General features: G+C 34.6%; 1 protein-coding gene across 6 annotated transcripts in view; it reads right to left on the bottom strand.

Moving 5' to 3' along the window:
* AQR (aquarius intron-binding spliceosomal factor) overlaps positions 1-21,723 on the bottom strand; it is a 130,320-nt gene that overhangs the window by 27,547 nt on the left and 81,050 nt on the right. For all 6 annotated transcript variants that reach the window (XR_013521053.1, XR_013521054.1, XM_009005600.5 and 3 more), the window contains 8 exons: positions 18,266-18,507; positions 15,764-15,910; positions 15,105-15,174; positions 11,766-11,876; positions 8,768-8,877; positions 5,256-5,391; positions 3,260-3,469; positions 1,145-1,282 (listed from right to left, as the gene is read on the bottom strand). Coding sequence is in view for 4 of the 6 variants with exons in the window: in XM_009005600.5 (XP_009003848.1) it covers positions 1,145-1,282; positions 3,260-3,469; positions 5,256-5,391; positions 8,768-8,877; positions 11,766-11,876; positions 15,105-15,174; positions 15,764-15,910; positions 18,266-18,507 (1,164 nt within the window). In the remaining 2 variants the exon portion in view is untranslated. The remainder of the gene's footprint in view (positions 1-1,144; positions 1,283-3,259; positions 3,470-5,255; positions 5,392-8,767; positions 8,878-11,765; positions 11,877-15,104; positions 15,175-15,763; positions 15,911-18,265; positions 18,508-21,723) is intronic.

Genomic DNA, 21,723 nt, shown 5'->3' with positions numbered 1-21,723 from the left:
AACACATGTAAAAGGTGCATGAAAGCATAAAATGTTAATTATGATTACATTATTTCCCTTGTTATTAAGCTATAATTTAATATCAAATTCAAAGTATATTTTATACGTCAGCCCCAAGAACAAAATATTTAGGTGAAAAATTCTCACTAATAATTTGCAAAAGGGTAAGTTCACACCACTGGGCTATGTTCACTCTACCTTTTAATAAATTGTCGTATTTGTCCTACCTTGCAGCTGAGGAACCTTGCATCCAAGATAACAACAATTTTATCACCTTGAATTTATTTAGCACCTATCTTTCAGTGAGCTCATAACATTTTTTAATTGTCAGTTAATTTAATCAACAGATGAATTACAAATTTTTAATTCAAACCCATATACAGAACTATGTTTTAAACAACAGATAAACCAGTTGAAGGAAGGTTAAATGACTGTATTAAAATCTAAGTTCAGATCAGTATCACTAGCAAAGTCACAAAAAATTTGCCAATTCAAATTTACTGCTCAATCATTACATTCCATTTCAAATGAGCTACAGGCTAACAGGCTATCACATCCTCTCCTGTCTTTATCATATGATAAAACCATTTTAGTATCAGCTAATTTTTGTAGTTTTAGTAGAGATGGGTTTCACCATGCTGCAGGCTAGTCTCCAACTCCTGACCTCAAGTGATCCGCTCACCTCGGCCTCTCAAAGTGCTGGGATTACAGAGTTAGCCATCACGCCCAGCTAAAACCCATTTTGAAATGTTCTTTTTATAGCTTTTACTTCTGATTGGAGATTTTTTTTTATTATGACTGTTTTTTTAATTAGGTGAATTTTAGGTGTTTCTCATAACTTTTATTTAGAGATTTTTAACTAAGTGATACTCAGTAAAAATAAATCCATTAACAAGTATGAGAATTTGGTCAGACAACCATATGGTTATAACATTACCTAATAGATATGTTACTGATAACTAGATTTAAAAAAAGTAGATTCAGAGTTCACTAATCATGTAAACAGGGGATATTATCACCCACTTTAAAAGACATATTTTAAGGTAATTATAAATGCAAACTTCAATAAGAAGTGAGTCAACCTCCAAGGGAAACAAATGGCCTAGGTAATATTCAAAACAAAACTACCAAAATAAGTCTTTACCTTGAAACCTAACTTGACCAAGTCATGTCGTTTTAAGGCAGCATGAGTACAGGTCATAGCAATAATTTTGGCTTCTTTCACTAAAAGGTATTTAGATCTGTCCAGTCCACTTCGAAGCAGTTCAGAGGCTCTGAATTCCTATGGAAATGAGGAGCAATGAAAAATAATTTTAGGAGAACAGAGTTTATGCACATAACCATACAATTGAATCAGACTTAGTTCCTGAGACATTAACATAAATATATTATAAACTAAGCCTAATGAATTATAATTCTGTTCATTATTATTTGGGTACTAATAGAGTTCATATAACAGCTGACACAAAAGTTATAATTCAAACTTTTTTGTACATAAGGTAAAATATTTACAATATAAACAAGAATACTGAATAAAATTCAATTATCACTGTACCTGTATTATTCAACGTCCCTCCAGGAAAATAATTTCAAGTATTCATAATATCAAAGGAAATTTAAGCAAGTAACTGGTTATAAAAGTGATAGAGGAATTACAAAGGTAATGTAACACAGAGATTAGAGACAGCAGCAGTCACCATCATCCCTAGGCTAGAAAGAATAAAGGTAGGAAGTGATATTATCAGAGCCTATGGACTGTAGTCACACAAAAAAGCTGGAACCACAAGTTTATCCAGCTGGAACCACAAGTTTATCCAGCTGGAACCACAAGTTTATCCAGCTGGAACCACAAGTTTTCCAGCAGAAACTGGGGTCAAATACCTTGGCACTCTCTCACTGGCTATACTAAACAAGAAGTCAGCTGACATAGAAAGCTGGGAAATTAAACCTGTAAGGATAAGCCAGAACATCACCCATAGCAAAGGATCCCTAACAGAGCTGAAAAGGGCGTGGACAATAGCGGGATATGAGGGGCAAACAAGGCAAAGCAGCATACCCAATATCAAGTTTTATAAAATCTAAGCCTTACCAATACTTATTTTAAAACTTAACATTTGTTTTGTTTTCTAATAATTAAAATATTACAGACATAGGTGAGGCATGCTGTATAACCTTCTGCCTTCTCTATCCCAAGGCAGTATTATGATGAATAAAGTACATTTTTATACTTTTACTTTGTGTTTATGTAACCATAAACATAATACTTTACATTTATTATTCTGTACCTACCATCCATCCACCTAACCATATACTTTTCAGTATTTACTGAACATATACTACATGTCTGACACTGTTCTAGGAAGTGGGTACATAATCACATCTAAAAGATACAAAGACAAGAGACAACGTCCCTGACATTTGTACCTGCAGTAATCCTAAATTTTCTTGCTGAGGAATCTGAGCCTGAATGTGATCCCTTTATAGACCACTGTAGTTTTTCAATTATGTTTGTTATATATTTTTACAATGATGATTCTGCAATGAGGTAGCAGAAACTAGGAGACATCTCCAGGGGAAGCTGGGTTCCAGACATAATCTCTATTCCCACTGTGTAGCTATGACTCTTATTTCACTTTAATAATCAGAATCAATCACCCTGGCTACCACAGCAACCCCCACTATTTTACTGATCAAGAGGCATAAAGGACTTAGAATGGCCACATGGCAGTCTCAAATTCCAATTCAAAGTACCATTATTGAATTTCTGATGGAAGCCTTCCTTTCTTAAAAATATTAAGACCTTTACATCAGGAAAGCCGGAATAAGGATCCAATTTATATCTTACTTAAAATTAACAATCTAATTTCTAAGCCAGGTGCAATGGCTCACACTTGTAATCCCAGCACTTTGGGAGGCCAAGGTGGGCAGACCACTTGAGATCAGGAGCTCAAGACCAGTCTGGCCAACATGGTGAAACCCTGTCTCTACTAAAAATACAAAAATTAGCTGGGTGTGATGGTGTGTGCCTGTAATCCCAGCTGCTCAGGAGGCTAAGGCAGGATAATTGCCTGAACCTCGAAGGCAGAAGTTGCAGTGAGCTAAGATCGTGCGGCTGCACTCCAGTCTGGGCAACAGGGTGAGACTTGGTCTCAAAAAAACAAAAAAAGGTTTGAATATTTCACATTTATTTCATAAAAAAAAAAACTAAACTAAACTAAAAACCATTAAAGGCAAGTTCAAAGAACTTGAGAATCCTTACCTCAAGCTGAGTAAAGATTTTCTTAATATGCCTAAAACATCCTTCAGCAATTTCCATGTCTTCCTCATAAGATCTTCCTTTAAAAATGGGTTGAGGAGCATTTGCAAAGTACTCATGGAAAGGGAAGAAAGTGGAGACTTCTGTAACATCTGGCAAGGCACTACCTTTATTTTTCACTTTGCTGATATACTCTTCCCAACGAGACATTACCTGTAGAAATAAGAACTTGAGGTTAACTGCCACCTAATTATGATGTTTTAAAGGATTAAAAAAAAATTTATAAAAACAAGATCTGTTAGGTGAAAAAGGAAAAAAAGAAATTTAATCTTTGATCCAATATAACTATTCCTCATTTCCTGTAAGTAACAGATTGCTCTTCTGTTATAAAAAGTAAGCTTGTCATTGGAGAAAAAAAGGCTCTTTAATAACAAATTTCTACAAACTATAAAGAACCCTAATGTCATCTTATGGAAATCTATCTCGGACATTTCAGATTCTCCACATAACTAAAGATAGTTTATTACTAATGTTTAAAAAGAATGTAAAGAAAAGAAAGCTCTCTCGACAAAGACATTTCTCATTTTGTCATCTGTTTCTCTCCATATATGGTAAATTCAGCTTTAGCACCTTTTAAATCAATTTGGCACTTGTCAAATCTTCTCCCAGATTTTTAGAACGTTTATAAAGAATGTCTGCTGTAGGCAAGTATATATTTGAAAGCTCATGTTATGACTTTTGTGTTTATAGTTCAATTGCTTTGTATAATGTTAGCTATATCTCTACCTGGCAGTTACTATGTAACCTCAATTTCTGTAATTCTCTCAGGTCTTTTTCTGTTATAATCTGTGTTTCTCAAAAGTGTAGTCCTTAGGCAAAATATTTGCAGAGCTAAATAAAAATGTAGATTCCTGAATTCCACCTCTATTGAATGAGAAGCTATAGGAACAAGGCCTAAGGAATTTAACTTGTAAAAAACTTTCCCAATATGATTCTTACATGTTGAAAAATGTCAATTTATACTGTAAAGCCTCATGTTCATTTTTTCCCAAATTTATTACATAAACCTCCATAATTTATAGATTATGTTTCCCCATTTTAAAAATTGTTTTCACTGAAAGCCAAGTAATTTTCTGTGTCAAGAAAGCATTTAAGCATGATTTTTACTCCTTTATTCAAGTCCTAAACAGTCTTGAATCTAATGTAGACTATATTACGTATTTTCCCTGCTTCACAAGAAACCATGAAAGCTGCTGATTTTGAATGAACTTAACTGGTTTGTGATATCCACTTACAATGAGCTTATGATATTATAATTTATATCTAAAATATATAATTGGCATTAGAACAAAGAACAAATAAAGTTATATAAAAATCTTCATTATCTGATTATATCCTAGTCCATTTTAAATTACTAGTAATCCAACTGACTATTAAAGTTTAGTTTTATTTACTTTATTTGGCTATTTCTCATGGGTTTTCATATTCCCAAAATTAACAGTAACGAAAGCAAAAGTACACATTTATATTGAAGTCAGAAGACTTTAAGACCCACTGTACAATTAGTTATAATTGAATTTAATTCTAACATAATTTACTTCTGGAAATTTAAGAATGTTTTCCTTCATTAGTTGATTAATGTATACAATATAAGTTAACTGTACTTTGTTGCCACTGGGTAGCTAGAATATTTATTTAGTTATATTTCTAGAGTAAAAAAAGAAAAAAGAGTGACTAGAATTTTTTCATATAAGGAAAAAAATGTAAAAAGTAGCAAGATTGGCCTTGCACAGAATGAGTCATCAGGCAAAGTTATTTAGCAAAGAAAACTGAAGATAACACAAAATACACTTAACACTCATAAATATAGCTTTGTAATACCATATATTTCAATCTACTCAAAAAATAAGTTTTCAAGAAGGATCATAAGAACTCATTAAGATTCTAACTGGGGTTCATATTATGATGAAGTATGATTCAAAAACCCTTAATATCTTACCTGGTATAAGAAGAAATAACCGGCAGTTTCACAGGTATATGAGGCATCTCCTGGAACCCCTAGACTCTTTTGCAATCGTTTCACTTCTTCTAAAAGTTCTATTCTTCTAGCCAGGACATAATTAACTCTTCCATACCTAGACATTTCAATTAGGCAAAATTGCAAAACTGTAATAAAGATACTTTGAAGGAAACAATCAGCAAAATTCAAGAAAATCATAATAGCAATTGCCAAAGAAAGGGAAAAAAAAACTAGAAGATATGGCTTCTATTTAACTATTGGTGATAGTTCCTGGGTTACTTAGGGAATACACTACTTAGGGAATATTCTGTGGACCAGCGTTGATCCACAAGGGTGTTACTGGTTTATGAGAAAGAAAAACCAACTAAATCACTAAATACATCATTTATTCGGATCTCAATCTTTTTTCTCACAATAACACACTTTCACAAAGAAGAAAACAGGACAATGCATTCTGGTGCTAGTTGATTTCATCACAGACCAAGAACATGTAAGTTCACAGATTGGCTGCTTCAAACAAAGTGTTTTATACTATTACAAAAGTAGACTCGATCTAAAGCCTTTGAAAGGTAATTTTTAAATACATTTCATTATCTCTGTCATCTACAAATCCCAATACATAGCTTGGCACCCTAACCTAGAAGGTTTATAATGTTTGCTGAATGAGTAAGAAAACTGAAGTTTGGAGAGTACCTTGTCCAAAAACACAAAGTTAAGGAAGAAAGTAGTAGAACCAAATTCTATGCACATTCTTTCCACAACAACAAAGGGTCTCCTACAACCCTTTGATGCTTAAAATAAGACTAAAATAATTTAATCAGTCACTGTTGTTCACATGTTTAAAGACTCAACAAAAGAAGTCACATTTCTTCTAGCTGTTCTGTAGTTCAGAGATTCATATTTGAGGTAACAAGGGATGATTAAGAATAAAAAAGAGATATAAAACATGATATATGTTTTGATATATATCAACTTGGAAGGGTATAAAAATTATGGCAGATACCTTTTTTTCTGCTTGTTTATTTATAGTTTAAATTTTTATCTATAATGAACACTTTGTTAATAAGAAAAAAATTAGAAATGCTTATAGACTCTGTTAATAAAATGCCAAAATTCTTGTGACATAATGTTAAACTTAAAAAGCAATATACCTGCCAGGCATGGTGGCTTACACCTGTAATCCCAGTTTGGGAGGCTGAGGCAGGCAGATCACTTGAGGTCCAGAGTTTGAGACCAGCCCGGCCAACATGGCAAAACCCCATCTCTACTACAAATACAAAAATTAGACAGGTGTGGTGGCAGATGCCTGTAATCCCAGCTACTTGGGAGGCTGAGGCACAAGAATCACTTGAACCCAGGAGGCAGAGGTTGCAGTGAGCCGAGATCACACCACTGCACACCAGCCTGGGTGACAGAGTGAGACTCCACCTCAAAACAAAACAAAACAAAAAAGGAATATACAGTACAATTAAACTCTATGTACTATCAGCTCAATTAGTACATTATTACACTTAAAAGATAAAGACTATTAATTATTTTTAAAAAGCAACTTAAAAATTACAAATAACAGCATTACAGAAAAAGACTACCAAAAGTTGTTTTAGGATAGTGTAATTATGGATAACCATTTCTTCTCTACAACTTCACCAGATTTTACAACTTTTTCTTCAGGGAAAGTGATATTACTTTTATTGTGAAACAATAGTCATGATTTTTCTTTTTAATTGTAAGAGAGAAAGAATATGTCCAATCAAATATGCAAACTAACAAGATCTAGGTTATGTGTCAGAAGAAAAAAGTATATTTTTTCTAAGAAATTTGGTGGTACCTGAAATCATCTTAAAAATTCTACCTCTGTTCTAACATTCTTTAAAAACTACAAATTCTACTTCAACATAACTGTAATTATAGTCAGACATTCTATTATCACCTTCATGTTCACTGAATTCTTAATTATTAGATTTTAGAATCTAACCTACTTTTGTAAGTTGGCTTTAAAATGAGGAAGTACTTATGGATGAATTCAGAAGTATCACTGGCTGATCCAAAATTAAGAATACAGAGCCCTGCCGGGCGCAGTGGCTTATGCCTGTAATCTCAGCACTCTGGAAGGCTAAGTTGGACAGATTATGAGGTCAAGAGATTGTGACCATCCTGGCCTCTATTAAAATACAAAAATTAGCTGGGCGTGGTGGCATGTGCCTGTAATCCCAGCTACTTGGAAGGCTGAGGCAGGAGAATCGCTTGAACCTGGGAGGTAGAGGTTGCAGTGAGCAAAGATCGCACCATTGCACTCAAGCCTGGGCAACAACAGTGAAATTCCATCTCAAAAAAAAAAAGAATTAGGAGTGAAGGATGAGTTTTATTAATACATATAATCTGTATATCAGTGATTTGTATGTAAACAATACTCCTTCAAAATAGTTAAAGACTGAAAAAAAAGACTATAGAACCCTAAATAACTTATGGCATGTTGTTCTTTGCCCTTTGCAAGATAGTGACTTTGTAGAAACTAAAAAGTCATTGTGCAATACGAGAACTCAAAATAGTTGCACATAATCATATTATATAATTATATTATAAGTTCTGTAGTACGAGAACTCAAAATAGATGGACGTAATAATTTAAAACTCTTTTAATGTCTATGGTCAGTAAGTCAAAGATCATGTTTAACAGACAAAGGCTGCGTTAAATATGTCCAGCTGTTAATTGTGCTTATTATCTAAAACTGGACTTTGAAAATGGATTTAAACATAAATCAAACATTATAAAGCAACTTTTAAGGAAAAAATTAAAATACTAATGGCAGAAGAAATCCGACTTAAAAAGTTTCAGTCAATTTACAGTATGTAATATCAAACATAAAGTCTAGCCAAACTAGCAACAAGTATCTGAAGTTATAACCCCAAAGCTTTTATTATCATTAATCATTAATTTGTGTTTCTTTTCTTTTCTTTTTGAGAAGGAGTCTAGCTCTGTCACCAGGCTGGAGTGCAGTGATGTGATCTCAGCTCACTGCAACCTCTGCCTCCCAGGTTCAAGTGATTCTCCTGCCTTAGCCTCCCATAATTTGTATTTCAATAAATAAATTAACCTCTTGACTGATACCTAAAATACATGCAAATTAAATGTCTGAATAAGATGTGAAAAGGAATCATTTAAGGTTGTTCAGTTTTGAATTGGCAACATTAAAAAATTATCTCAAGAAATAGCAAAAGGCAATCTGCAGTTTTAAAAAGATTAACAAGATCATTCTTTTCATTAAAATAATTGTATATTTGAAGACAAAATAGCATAACTACACACAATGGGAACTGAGGGACATTATGACCAGATTTCTAGGTCAACATACAGTCTTAGTAAGTTTTATTAAAAACTTTCAGAATTAAGTTTGAGTATTCCTCTCTTCTTCTGGTATTTCATTAGTAAAAGAAATGAAGAGGAAATAAAAAAATCCTTTTTTACACTGTTACTCATTCCCATTTGCTCACCTGCTGAAATCTTTTTCTGTCTCCAGCTCTTCTTCTCCATGACCAAGACGCAGTAGGTGGCGCTCATCAATGTCTAATGCCATGATTTTCTCAAACAACTGGTTTAGGGCCTAGAGAACAAAGCAAGAAGGGTGATGGTGTGTTTTAAAGAATCAGCAGGCACCTTTAAACACAGCAAAAACTAACATTTAAAAAGAATCAAAGTTGAAACAGAGAAGTAAATCGGCCTTATACTAGGCCACTTATAATACGATCAAATAGTATTTGTATCGATTTCTGATATTGCCTTCTAGTATATTTGGCTGTATGAATAACTAGAAACCATAAAACTACCCACCCATTAAACGTTAGCTTTTAATTTATGAAAGGAGAAAGGATTGGCTCAGATGCTATTTTTTCCAAGTTGTAACAATTCCTAAAATAAACAACCATACTGAGTTTCATTTCATTCAACAGCATTTCCTTGGTTGCAGAGAACTGGAAAAGTTTTCACAGTTGGAGAAAGACAACAAGAAGGCAGTGTGTAGGCAGAATACATTAAGAAGACCAGAGGGTGGAAAGATAAATTGCATCTTTCAAATCTTAGTCTGGAAGTCTAATGTTCTCTGTATAATAAAGAAAAGAGCACTCATTTATCGCAAACTATTCTGATGAAGGTCATTTAAGTCACTATTTTCTATCTATGAAATGTTCATAATTAGGGTTCCCTCAAACCCCAGTATTCATTATCTGAACCTCTGCAGTTTTAAGGTTTTACAGAAAGGTGAAAGTTTCATAGTATGGAGAGACTCACTAATAAAGTTATTATTTTAAAATGAGCCCCCATTCAAACAACTCTCCTCATTTATCACTAGTCCAACCCTGCCTGAGAAGTCAATGTCCAGTCTTATAAACACCTAGGCTATATAACGTAGGTACAGATATCCTTTACCATCAAAATTCTAGCAATTTGAGCTCTGAAACTGAAGAGATTTAACACAAATTTTCAGAAAAATCCCCCACTATCCACACTCTTGATACTCATCATCCAAAACTCAGGACCCAACAAAGCAGATTACATGGTGTTACTCACTATCCAAATCTTCACTATTTAAACTCAAGAAGCACAGAGATTTAGAGCAAAAGTAAAAACAAAAAACAAAAACCCCACAAACTTGCACACTATAATCTCAGAAAAAATTACATTATTCCATTGTGAATTAAAGTGATTTTGGAGAACTACTTGAATTATACATGCAAATGAAGATCTGGCAAACAAAACAGTTAACTGAAGGAAAACAATCCATTTGATGGGCATCAAGGGAAATGATTTGAATTTCAAAAAAAACAAGGCAGGTGTTTAGCAAGCCTTGAATTCTATGTCTACTTTTGCAAATTAATCTTTTCAGTGATTGTGCTATACGAATCAATCATAAAGTAGACAAAAACTGTAGAAAGTCATATCAAGGTATGACAAAACAGTAAAAATATGTTAAAACAACACATGAATTATTCTCTGTTCATTCTAAGAATTTACAATAGGCATAGTACAGAATAAATTTGACTAACCAGAAGAAAAAAATTCTTTTCATCATTTGTTTCTTTTATCAAGACAAAGTCCAAATTGATCCCCTTTCAACTCCCACAAATTCAGTATATTGGATGAATCACATACAATATATTATATAATTATACATATTATATATATCCAGTATGTAATAAGTTTATTACTAGATAAGTTTATTACTTATAAACTTCAAAATATATAAAAATGTGACAGGCAAATGAACTAAAAAGTATTATTTTTAAAACCTTACAAATTAAAAGTTAATGATCATTCGAATAACTGATATTTGGGATTCCGAAAACCCAATGCTTCTTTGTATACCAACTCTTTTTAAGACTGGTCAACCATAGTCACCACTCTGAGAAAAAACTTTCAGAGGTTTTGACTACCATGCAAATTTTAAAATATGCTTCAGGGTGTTCTCAGAGTTGCCTGTCTCATTTTATACCAGATCTAATAAATGTTCCTTGTTCTTCCCTCATTTCTTACAGCTTCAGAATGACTAACGTAGCGTACAGTCTGCTCATGTAATATTAGGTGTACATTTCACATGGATTTGAAATTTAATCCAGTATCAGTACAACTTAGACCTCAGTCTTTTAGTAATATACATTCTACTAAATGAAGAAAAATGCTCCTACTAAGGGTTAATGCTTATAATCTCAAAGTAAAAGTTCTAGTTTAGCATAGAAGAAAGGAAAAAAAAATGGCAATTTAATTTAATCCAAATATCTAACGATATATCCAAATATGCTTAGCTTTTTCACATTATGAAGCTCTCTAGTAAAAATAAAAGATTATTTTTATGTATCCCTCAACGTAGTCTCATTATAAGCAGTGATAATCCAAGAATAGCTCAACAGCAAATACTATTCAGATACTCCTCAACTTACAATGGGGTTACATTCCAATAAACCTATCATAAGTTGAAAATATCCTATGCTGAAAATACATTTAACACACCTAACCTACCAAACACCATAGCTTAACCTAGCCTACATAAATCATGCTCAGAATACATATATTGGCCTATACCTGGGCAAAATCATCTAACACAATATGCCTATTTTAGAGTGAAATGTTGACCATCTCATATAATTTACTGTACCAAAATAAGAGTGAAAAACAGAATAGCTGTATGGGTACTTGAAGTACAATTTCTGCTGAATTCATATTGCTTTCACACATCATAAAGTCAAATATTATAGGTGAGAACAAGTCAAACCGAAAGTCAGGGACCATCTGTACCAATTAGCCTTTCCTGGTATTCTGTGATACCTATGATCAGACTTCAATGCAAGGAGAATTATCTATCAACACATTCATTTCATAAATCTCCTGCTTCTTCCTTACCTCCCACTCAATCCCTAAGCTACACAACTGCACATGTGCACATACACACATGCACACACATGCGCGTGCACACACACACACACACACGCAGTCATTTACCTGATTGGAATGAGTAACAATTAGAGTCCTCTGTTCTGGGAAATTGTGGTAGATATTGGATATGATCTGAACGGCCACATCTGTTTTCCCTGTACCAGGTGGCCCCACAACCTAAAAAGAAAATGCATACATAGTAACTACTAAGTTATCACATACTGTTAGAAAATGTGCAGTACAGAACTGAAAGATAAAATTAACAACTTCCATAGAGGAGCCCAATAACAGAATAAACAGGATAGAGCAAGAGTTGGTGAACTTGGAGATAGATCAGTAAGCTACATAACCTGAGTAACAGAAAGACTGAAAAAAAAATTAGAGACTTGCGAATCTACAGAACAACATTAAAACATTTAACACGTCAACAAATTCTAAGAAGAGGAAAAAGAGTATGGCATAGGAAAAATTTTCAAAAAATTATGGCTGAAAATTTCCTAAATATGGCAAAATATATATATCTATAGATTCAAGCAGCTCATGAACCCCAAGAGAATAACCCTAAAGAAATCCAAGCCCAGATATACCACAACTGAATAGTTAAAAACAAAAAGCAAAGAAAAAATCCTCATAGCAACCAGAGAAAAATGATACACTACATATTACAAGAAGATGTTTATAATGACATTGGATTTGTTATCAGAAAACATGGAAGTCAGAAGGAAGTGTAGCAACATTTTAAGTGCTAAAAGCAAGAACTAGCAACCCACAATTCTATGTCCAGGTAAAGTATCTTTTGAGAAGATGTATCGGGGACATTCTTCCATGAAGAAAAATAAAACTAACTCATATCTAGTAGACATGTTATAAAAAAGTGGTTTAAAAAAAAAAAGTTCTTCAGACAGAAAGAAAATGCCACCAGAAGACACTTCGAATATCTAGAATGAAGAATAAATGGCAAATACAATAAAAGGCTATTTTTTCCCTCTAGAGTTCTTTAAAATACATATACAATTGAAAGCAAAAATTCTAATACTACCTGATGCTATCTTAATGTATTTAGATGTAGCACATACACCAACTACAATATAAAAGGGGAAGGAAGGCAAAGGAATCTGTTTGGGAGTAACTATTTGCCATTAAACCTGAGGTGACACAATACTGATTGTAAGTAGGCTATGAAAAGTTAAGTATATTATAAATCCCTAGAATAGCCACTAAGAAAACACTACACCCAAAATATAGTAAGATATAATAAAAGAGTATGATAGTCCAGGCGCAGTGGTTCACACCTGTATTCTCAGCACTTTGGGAGGCTGAGGCAGGCAAATCACTAGAGACCAAGAGTTCAAGACCAGCCTGGTCAACATGGTGAAATACCATTCTCTACTAAAAATACAAAAAAATAAGCTGGCCATGGAGGTGTACACCTGTAATCCCAGCTACTTGGGTGGCTGTGGCACAAGAATCACTTGAACCTGGAAAAGCAGAGGTTGCAGTGAGCTAAGATGACACCATTACACCTCAGCCTGAGAAGTGAGACTGTCTCAAAAAAAAAAAAAAATAGTAATATAATAAATAAAAACATAATACTGAAACCTATTCAAATAACACAACAGAAGGCAGGAAAAGGGAAATGGAAGAATATAAAATAAAGGGAACAAATAGAAAATAAATAAAATATAATAGGACTAAATCCAAACATGTCAATTAATTTACATTAAATGTGAATGGTCTAAACACACAAGCTGAAAGACAGAGACTCTCAGAATGGATAAAACAACTTTGGAGCAAAGAAAACTTCCAGCAATGAAGACAGACATTATATAATGCTAAATGGGGCCAATTTACCAAGACAACATAACAACCCTAAAGGTATAAAGCACTCATCCATGAAGCTTCAAAATATATTAAGCAAAAACTGACAGAACTAAAGGAGAAACAGAAAAACTCATAATTATAATGGGAGACTTCAACAGTCTGCTTTCAGTAATCAACAAAATAACAGACAGAAAATCAGCAATGATAGAGAAAAATTAAATAACATCAATGAAATAAATCGAATTGACATTTATAGGACAATCCATTCCCAAACAACAGAATACACATTCTTTTTAAGTGAACATGAAGTAATCACCAAGGGATAGTATATGCTGGGCCATAAAACAAATTTTAAGACATTTAAAAAGCAAAAATTAAAATCATACAATATGTTCTCTGACCACAATGGACTTTGAACAGAAACCAGTCACTGAAAGATAACAAGGAAACCTCCAAATACTTAGAAATTAAACACACTTCTAAATCAGTTGTCAGTAGACATTTTCTGTAAAGAGCCAAAGTGGAAGCATTTTCGGCTTTGCAGGCTAAGAAATCCCTGTTGCAAGTACTTACCTCTGCCATTGTAGAACAAAAGTGGCCATAGGCAATACAGAAACAAGTGGATGATAGATTTGCTAATTACCTTGATTTGATCATTACACAATGTATACAGTTATCAAAACATCACATCATATTCCATAAATATGTACAATCATATCAATTAAAAATGAAACAAAACTTTAAGCCAGGCACGGTGGCTCATACCTGTAATCCCAGTACTTTGGGAGGCTGAGGTGGGCAGATCACCTGAGGTCAGGTATTTGAGAGCAGCCTGACAAACATGGAGAAATCCCATCTCTACTTAAAATATGAAATTAGCCAGGCATGGTGGCACATGCCTGTAATCCCAGCTACTCGGGAGGCTGAGGCAGGAGAATCACTCAAACCCAGGAGGCAGAGGCTGCAGTGAGCTGAGATAGAGCCATTGCACTCCAGCCTGGGCAACAAGAGCAAAACTCCATCTCAAATAAAATAAAATAAAAATAAATAAAACTTTTTTTAATAAAAACAGAAAAAATGGACACAGTCATGTTCTAATAAAACTTTATAAACACTGAAATGAGCAGCAAGATCTCTAAATACATAAGAACCTGCACTTACTTATAAATACTTAAATTCAGCTGGGTTGCTGTCCTTCAAATAGAACACATTCTAAATTCTGTTACTTCTAAATCTATGTTAAAAACAGGTGTGGCTAGGTGTGGTTGGGTGTGGTGGCTCACACCTGTAATCCCAGCACTTTGGGAGGCTGAGGCAGGTGGATCACCTGAGGCTAGGAGTTCAAGACCAGACTGGCCAACATGGTGAAACCCTGTCTCTACTAAAAATACAAAAAATTAGCCAGGCACAAGGGGTGGGTGCCTGTGATCTCAGCTACTCGGGAAGTTGAGGCAAGAGAATCCACCTGGGAGGTGGAGGTTGCAGTGAGTTGAGATCACACCACTACACTCCAGCCTGGACAACAAGAGCAAAACTGTCTCAGGGGGTAGGGTGGACAAAAAACAGGTGTAACAATTCTCTTACCATAGTCAGCCCAGGCTGCATTCCAGCACGGATGGCTTCTATCTGTGTATGAGTGAACTGAATCGTATTACTGCAAAAAGAGTAAATAAAAAGTTGATAAGGATAAATGACACACAGTATAATACAAATTTAGACAACAATGACCAGTGGTCTAAATATCTGCTCTTTATTTACTCCAGTTCTCTTCAATCTCTTCTGAATGACTCCCTTCACCTCTACCCCCCAACACAGACAATTAAAATAAAATTATAATTATTTTTCAATATTTAACCCATCCCAGACCTCATATGGAGTGCCAAAGTTCTAGTTCCCATTTTAATACTAAATATAATGCCAATTTACTAGTTATGGCACACATGCATTAGGACTACTGCTATATGTAACATAGAGTCAAGAAGTAAGAACCCTTTGCTCAAATTAAGGTAGCCCTCTAAAACTTACTTCCCACAGTGCCTGAAAATGTTTCTTTTTGAAATATTATGACTACAGGATGGCCTAAAATTCAGTTATTCAGCTGAATGACAGAACAGAAAGAGAGAGGTTTCTGAAACAGAAGTTTTACGGAGTTTTCAAAGAAACAAAATTTAAAAACATTCCAAATTCAGTTGAAATAGCCAACTATTATTCATTATTACAATTAGAATGGGTAGTAAAATTACCGTTTGGGTTGATTGTAAGGATAAGGACCCCTATTAGGAATAACATGGGGCTCAACAATTAAGGTTTTTGCCTCCTCAGTGTCTTCATCTTCCACATCCGCATCTTTCCTTTTCTTCCCTTTTCCACTTCTTACTGGAAAAGTTATCCTACAATACCAAAACTTTTGTTCATTTTTACAATTAACAAGAGTTTACTGAGTGTCTATCTGGTGCATGATATTGTATGCAGGATAATCAGATGAATAAGAAACATTTCTGGCTTAAAGGAACTCACTATCTTTATGTAAACTCTGAAAATGGTAACACGGGTGTTAAAAGTTTTCAGATTTAAAAAAGTCACCCAGTTAACAGAGAATTAAGGGAGAATTTAAAGAAACATTAAATACTCTGTCTTGTGCACTGGAAAGTGTTTTATTCATTGTCCTTCATTTAATCAGAAACAATTTCATGGGACAGATGGTATCTAAGATGAGTCTCAAAGAATTTAGACATTCAAAGATGGGAAGAGAAGACATTCCTGGAAAGAAGCAACAGCAGAGGCCAACTATAAGCAGCCTATTTCGCCTAAGCATAGGGTAGAGAAAAATAGGTTGAAGAGACAGGAGTCTTGTTATGACAGGAGCTTTGTTATGACATCTCTAGAACATGAAGCATTTAAGGTGGAGGGTCATAACCTGGGGTTAGGAGGTAACTCCCCACAGATACCTCAGGGAAGTCAATTAACTCCCTAAAATTGAACTACAAAATTAATTTTCAATGTGTACTTTTTCCAGTCTTCTTTCACATTCTAAAAAAATAGATAACACCAAAAATGCTAACAGCCAAAGAGGCTAAGAGGTCAGCACTTATTTTGGTAAGAAATAGGAGCAATCAGCTTTTTAGCTAGGCAGTGAATAGCTCTAGCAGTAAAACATGTAATGGATTCAAGTGAGGTGAGACAGGGAGGAAAGAATTTGCTACCATAAAGACTGCTGAAGGTCTAAAGAGGAAGTGGCACATCAAAAAACTATCCTCAAGGCAAAATCTCTGAGATATAGCAGGAGTTTTACGGGAGTAAAAAGATTTAAAAAAAAAAATGCTGAGATTTCAAGACAGAGGAGTAGAAAAATGTCTTTGTCATAAATAGGATTAGGAAAGTATGGAGGAAGACTAGGTTTAGGTGTATAAAGGATATGTTTATTTAACATGTAGAATTAGTTATTATTTTGAGATAGAGTCTCACTGTCCCCCAGGCTAGAGTGCAGTGGTGTGATCATAGCTCACTGCAGCCTCACACTCCTGGGCTCATGTGATCCTCCCACCTCAGCTTCCTGAGTAGCTGGGCCTGTAGGCACACACCAAATCTTGCTAATTTTTTTTTAATAGAGATGAGTTGCCCAGGCTGGTCTACAATTCCTGGCCTCAAGCAATCCTCCCAACTTTGCCTCCCGAAGTATTGGGATTACAGGCATAAGCCACCACATCTGGCCTAGAATTATTACACACACACACACACACACACACACACACAATTTAACAATCAATTGAAAGCTATGTGCTTTCTAATTTCTAGCTAAGAAAGTAATCTGTAGGCTACCACCCATAGGTATACTCAGTGCCTTACCATTAACCCATATGAAGGAATTCAGGGAAAAACAACCAATTATTTCAGGTACTTTGTTCTATGCTCACTTAATTTTTAGGACCAGAACTAATTTAACATTAAATATGACTATATTGTAAATATTTAATTTATTTCTTTAGAGAAGGGGTCTTCCTCTGTCACCCAGGCTGGAGTGCAGTGGCACAATCATAGCTTACTGCAGCCTTAAACTCCTGGATTCAAGCAATCCTCCTGCCTCAGCCTCCTAAGTTGCTGAAATTACAGGTGTGTGCCATCACGCCCAGCTACTTTTTGAATTTTTTTAGAGATGGCATCTCGCTATGTTGCCCAGGCTGGTTTCGAATTCCTGGCCTCAAGCAGTTCTGTCTTAGCCTCCTGAGTTACTGGGATTACATGCAATAGCCATTGTGCCTAGCTATACACAAATTTGAACATTCCAAATTTGTGAAAGCAAGCAAAGTTAAAAGAAAAAAAGATTTTTTTTCCCTAAAAACAAACTTCAACATCACATGGCTGTATTATTTGGGAGACATAGTAGACTATGCACAAATGCAATGACATTTAGTCAAATGCTATAAATATATTTATACATTTCTCTTCAGACAATAAGCATTTACTGATCCCTTATTAGGCATTAGGCTACTTTTACTGTGGTCTTAAAACAGCTTCTGCACTAAGAGATAGATTCAAGTATAATAAAGTTATCCCAGCGATTATTTGGTGAAGGTAGGAACTGCTAAAACAAAATCCATGGTACAACTTGAAAGTTCACTGAAGGAAAAAAACAAAAAAACAAAATCCAAATATAGTACTCAAAACACTTTAGCTAACAATCCTGATGCCATAATGCACACTGACTACAGAATGCTGGAAAGGAGCATACCCAGTTCTGACTTTACCTGAAAGGGGGTATTTGTAGAGCAGGGTCTTCCACAGTTACTTTAACGTTATGACCAGGGAAGCTGGCTTTTAAATGCTCAATGGAGAGAAATGTATCATTGAAATCAAGGGTGGCAATCTGATTGGGCATTTTTGAGTAATGTGCGCTACTTGGGTCCCCATAACCTAAAATGATATCATGCAGCCAGTCAGGTACCACACAATCGGTATTCATCAGGTTCCGAATAGTTTCCAGCACAGCCTGTCAGTAAAAGGACAGAAAAAGATGGTGTCAATAAGACATCTCAAACATTTGCACTTACTGGAATGCAAAGCCGGCTGCACTAATCCAGAATTCTCAAGTGTTTCAGAGCAAGAAGCTATTTTCTGCTGGCTGACAGGTGCTTGGCTAGACTGAATCAACAGCTATATTTTCAGCTGATACCATACACTGGGTTAAACAAAAGACCAAACTTAGCAAGAACAGTTTATCCGTTAAGAGTTCAGTTAGACAGAAAGACATCAATTAATTTACCATTTGACTCCTATTGAGTAGGATGAAAACCAGACTCAGGTCGACACAGCAGTAAGAAAACAATCTAGAACAAAGCTTTAAAGAAAATACTTCCTCTCAGAAACTCCTGGAGTTTTTCCCTCTTTATATATCATAGTTCTTTAATACTAAAATCACGCACAACCAGAAGTACATTAATGTATGCTTCAATAGTGATGAAACGTCACAATTTAAAAATATTAAAATTAGCACTGTGAGAAGAAATAAAAAAGTGAACAAAATGATAAAAATAAAGAAAATATCAATTATATTTCAGAAGGAAAGAATCAGGACTACAGTAAAAGGTCATTGTTGTAGATAGCATGTATGTTGTCAAAGGTAATTACAAAAAGTCAAGGCAAATCTTAGACTTTCCAAAAATTATTTCAACAAAGTGATCTATCTCACATAAAGAAATCTAGAGACTAGGCTAGCAATTTCAATGAATAACATAACCAAACCGACAATTTTTAAATCATAAGTGCTATACAACTTTCGAAAATGATAAGATACTATATGTTAATCACACCCTTAATCACACTGCCTTGCTTTTACACTTGTCACTACCTGAAATTCTCTTGTTCGGGTACTTGGTTATTTGTTTTATCCCTACTATCCCTAATACCATTTGTTTAAATCCTACCAACATATAATTCCCACAAAAGTAGGGATCTAGGAACAGTTTAAATATGGAATGGGTGGATGAATGAATGAATACCCAAATGAGTATATTCACAAAACAATGATGATTAAGATCAGGGCTCTGCCTTCTAAGGAAATTACAGTTTTAGTAGCAAGATAAAATATGTCCTAACTGTAACACAAAGCAGTAGAATGTGGTAAATAGTGAAGAATGTTACAAAATACAATGGGAACACAGTTCACAGTAAATGAGAGAGATGGATGCAGGGGACGCTTAACATTGGGAAAGGTTTCGTGAAGGAAAATGGCATTTTTACTGAACTCAAGTAAAAGATTTGTGATGGAGCTTTGATTTATTTCATCATGAAGAGAAAGTCAAAGAAATGTTCTGAGAAGGAGAGTAAAGTGATCAGTGTCACACAGTAGGAGGAAACATGGAAAACAGGTGACTGACTATGAGGAGACTCAAGGGTAGACAAAGAGGAGGCTTCTATAACTGTCTAGACAAAAAATGAAGTATCCAGATGTACAAACTGGAAAACATAAAAGGAAATAAATGAGAGATGCTACACACACAGGCACATAATGAAACACCAAAAACACATAAAGAACAGTTTTTTCCTAAACATAGGCAAGTTAATCTTTCTCCTTTCTTGGTTCAGAAACTAAATGCCTCCTTTGAACTTTCAGGATGCTTTTATCTAGAGCCTTTTATGGTGCTGGGTACCTTCTAACTGTTCGTGGTAGGTATTTGTCTATATTTCTAACTTCTCTAAAGGTATCAGCTGTGTCTGATTCATCTTCATAAGATTCATCTCAGCACAGTCAGACTTACAGTAGGTACTAAATAAAATAGTCAAACAAATGAATATAAGAAAGGATTTTTTCACTTTTCAGTAAAGCAACTGAGATTTATTTACTTAAAACTGACCAACTGTGACAGTCATAGGAAACTTGGAAATTCTTAGATTTCTCCAACCTTCATTCCCTCAATAAATATTTATTAAGAACATACTATATAACAGGTACAGTTCTATGTGCTAAGGATACGCTGGCAAACAAAACAAAGATCCTGCCCTCCTAAACTTGCTTCTTCATTGCTTTCTAATGAAGAATTCGGATATGTAACAAATGTATAATCATCAGTTATGATAACGGCTCTGGGGAAAAATAAAGGGAATACGGTAGAGAATCATGAGATGCTACTTTAGGTAAGGTTGCCAGGGAAGGCTTCTCTTAGGAGGTGACATTGAAACAGAGTTGCCCATGTCAGGTGAGGAAATTAACCATGTAAATACCTGGAGATAATTGTCTAGGCAGAAGGAACACCATGTGAAAAGTATTATTTTAAAAAACAGCAAAAAGGGCAGTGTGACTGACATGGAGTGAATAAGGAAAAAGTGTTAGAAAATGATGTTGGAGAGGTAGCCAAAAGACAGATAAGGATAGGGCCTTTTGGATTATGATAAGAACTTTCTAATGTGATAGGAAGCCATCAAAGAATGTTAAATGGGGGTATCAAGGTAAACTTCACATTTTAAAAGAATTATTTGGCCATAATGTGGATATGTGTAAGGGGAGGAAAAGACAAGAAAGGAGGCAGGGATATAAGAGATAAAGGTGTCTTGGACATGGCATAAGCAGAGGTGATGAGCTAATTAGACTTACTGATGGATTAGAGGTAGAGTATGAGACAAAAAGAAATCAGGGATATCTCCATTTGTGTACAACAACAGGGGGAGATGAAGAACAAGTTCTGCTGTTTGAAAGGTCTTCTTTTCTCAATCACAATAAAAGGGTTACATAAAAGTAATAAAATGATAGGAATGTCTAAGAAGTACTGCACTTTGGGAGAAAGAGAAAAGGTACTCTTTCTGCAAAAGCTACATATTATCAAATGCTAGAACTGTTCAATGCTTAAATTTTATAATAGTTTCAAATAATGGTTTTAAAAACTATCCTTTACTAAAACTCTTCTCCCCACAATTATTCTAAAAGTAAAATTGTGAGCCACCAAACCTCCCTTTCCCACTAATTAGTAAAGTAAAAATATATCATATAGTACTTCAGAGCCTTAAGGTTCCGTATCTTTATTTTTAAAGTGACTTGAAAGTATATTTACTTTTGAGTCAAAAAAGAAGCCCCAGTAAAGTAAGCAAGTTTTCTTCACCTAATAATAGGGCACTGAGTACCTAATATACAAAGAGCAAAAAAGGAGGTGGACCTTTAGAATAACACCTGGATTCATCTATATTTTAAGTTTTTAACTCCTCAAAAGACAAA

Source organism: Callithrix jacchus, chromosome 8 (genome assembly GCF_049354715.1).
Source record: "Callithrix jacchus isolate 240 chromosome 8, calJac240_pri, whole genome shotgun sequence".
NCBI classification, from domain to species: domain Eukaryota; kingdom Metazoa; phylum Chordata; class Mammalia; order Primates; family Cebidae; genus Callithrix; species Callithrix jacchus.
This window is presented reverse-complemented; position numbering and strand designations above follow the sequence as displayed.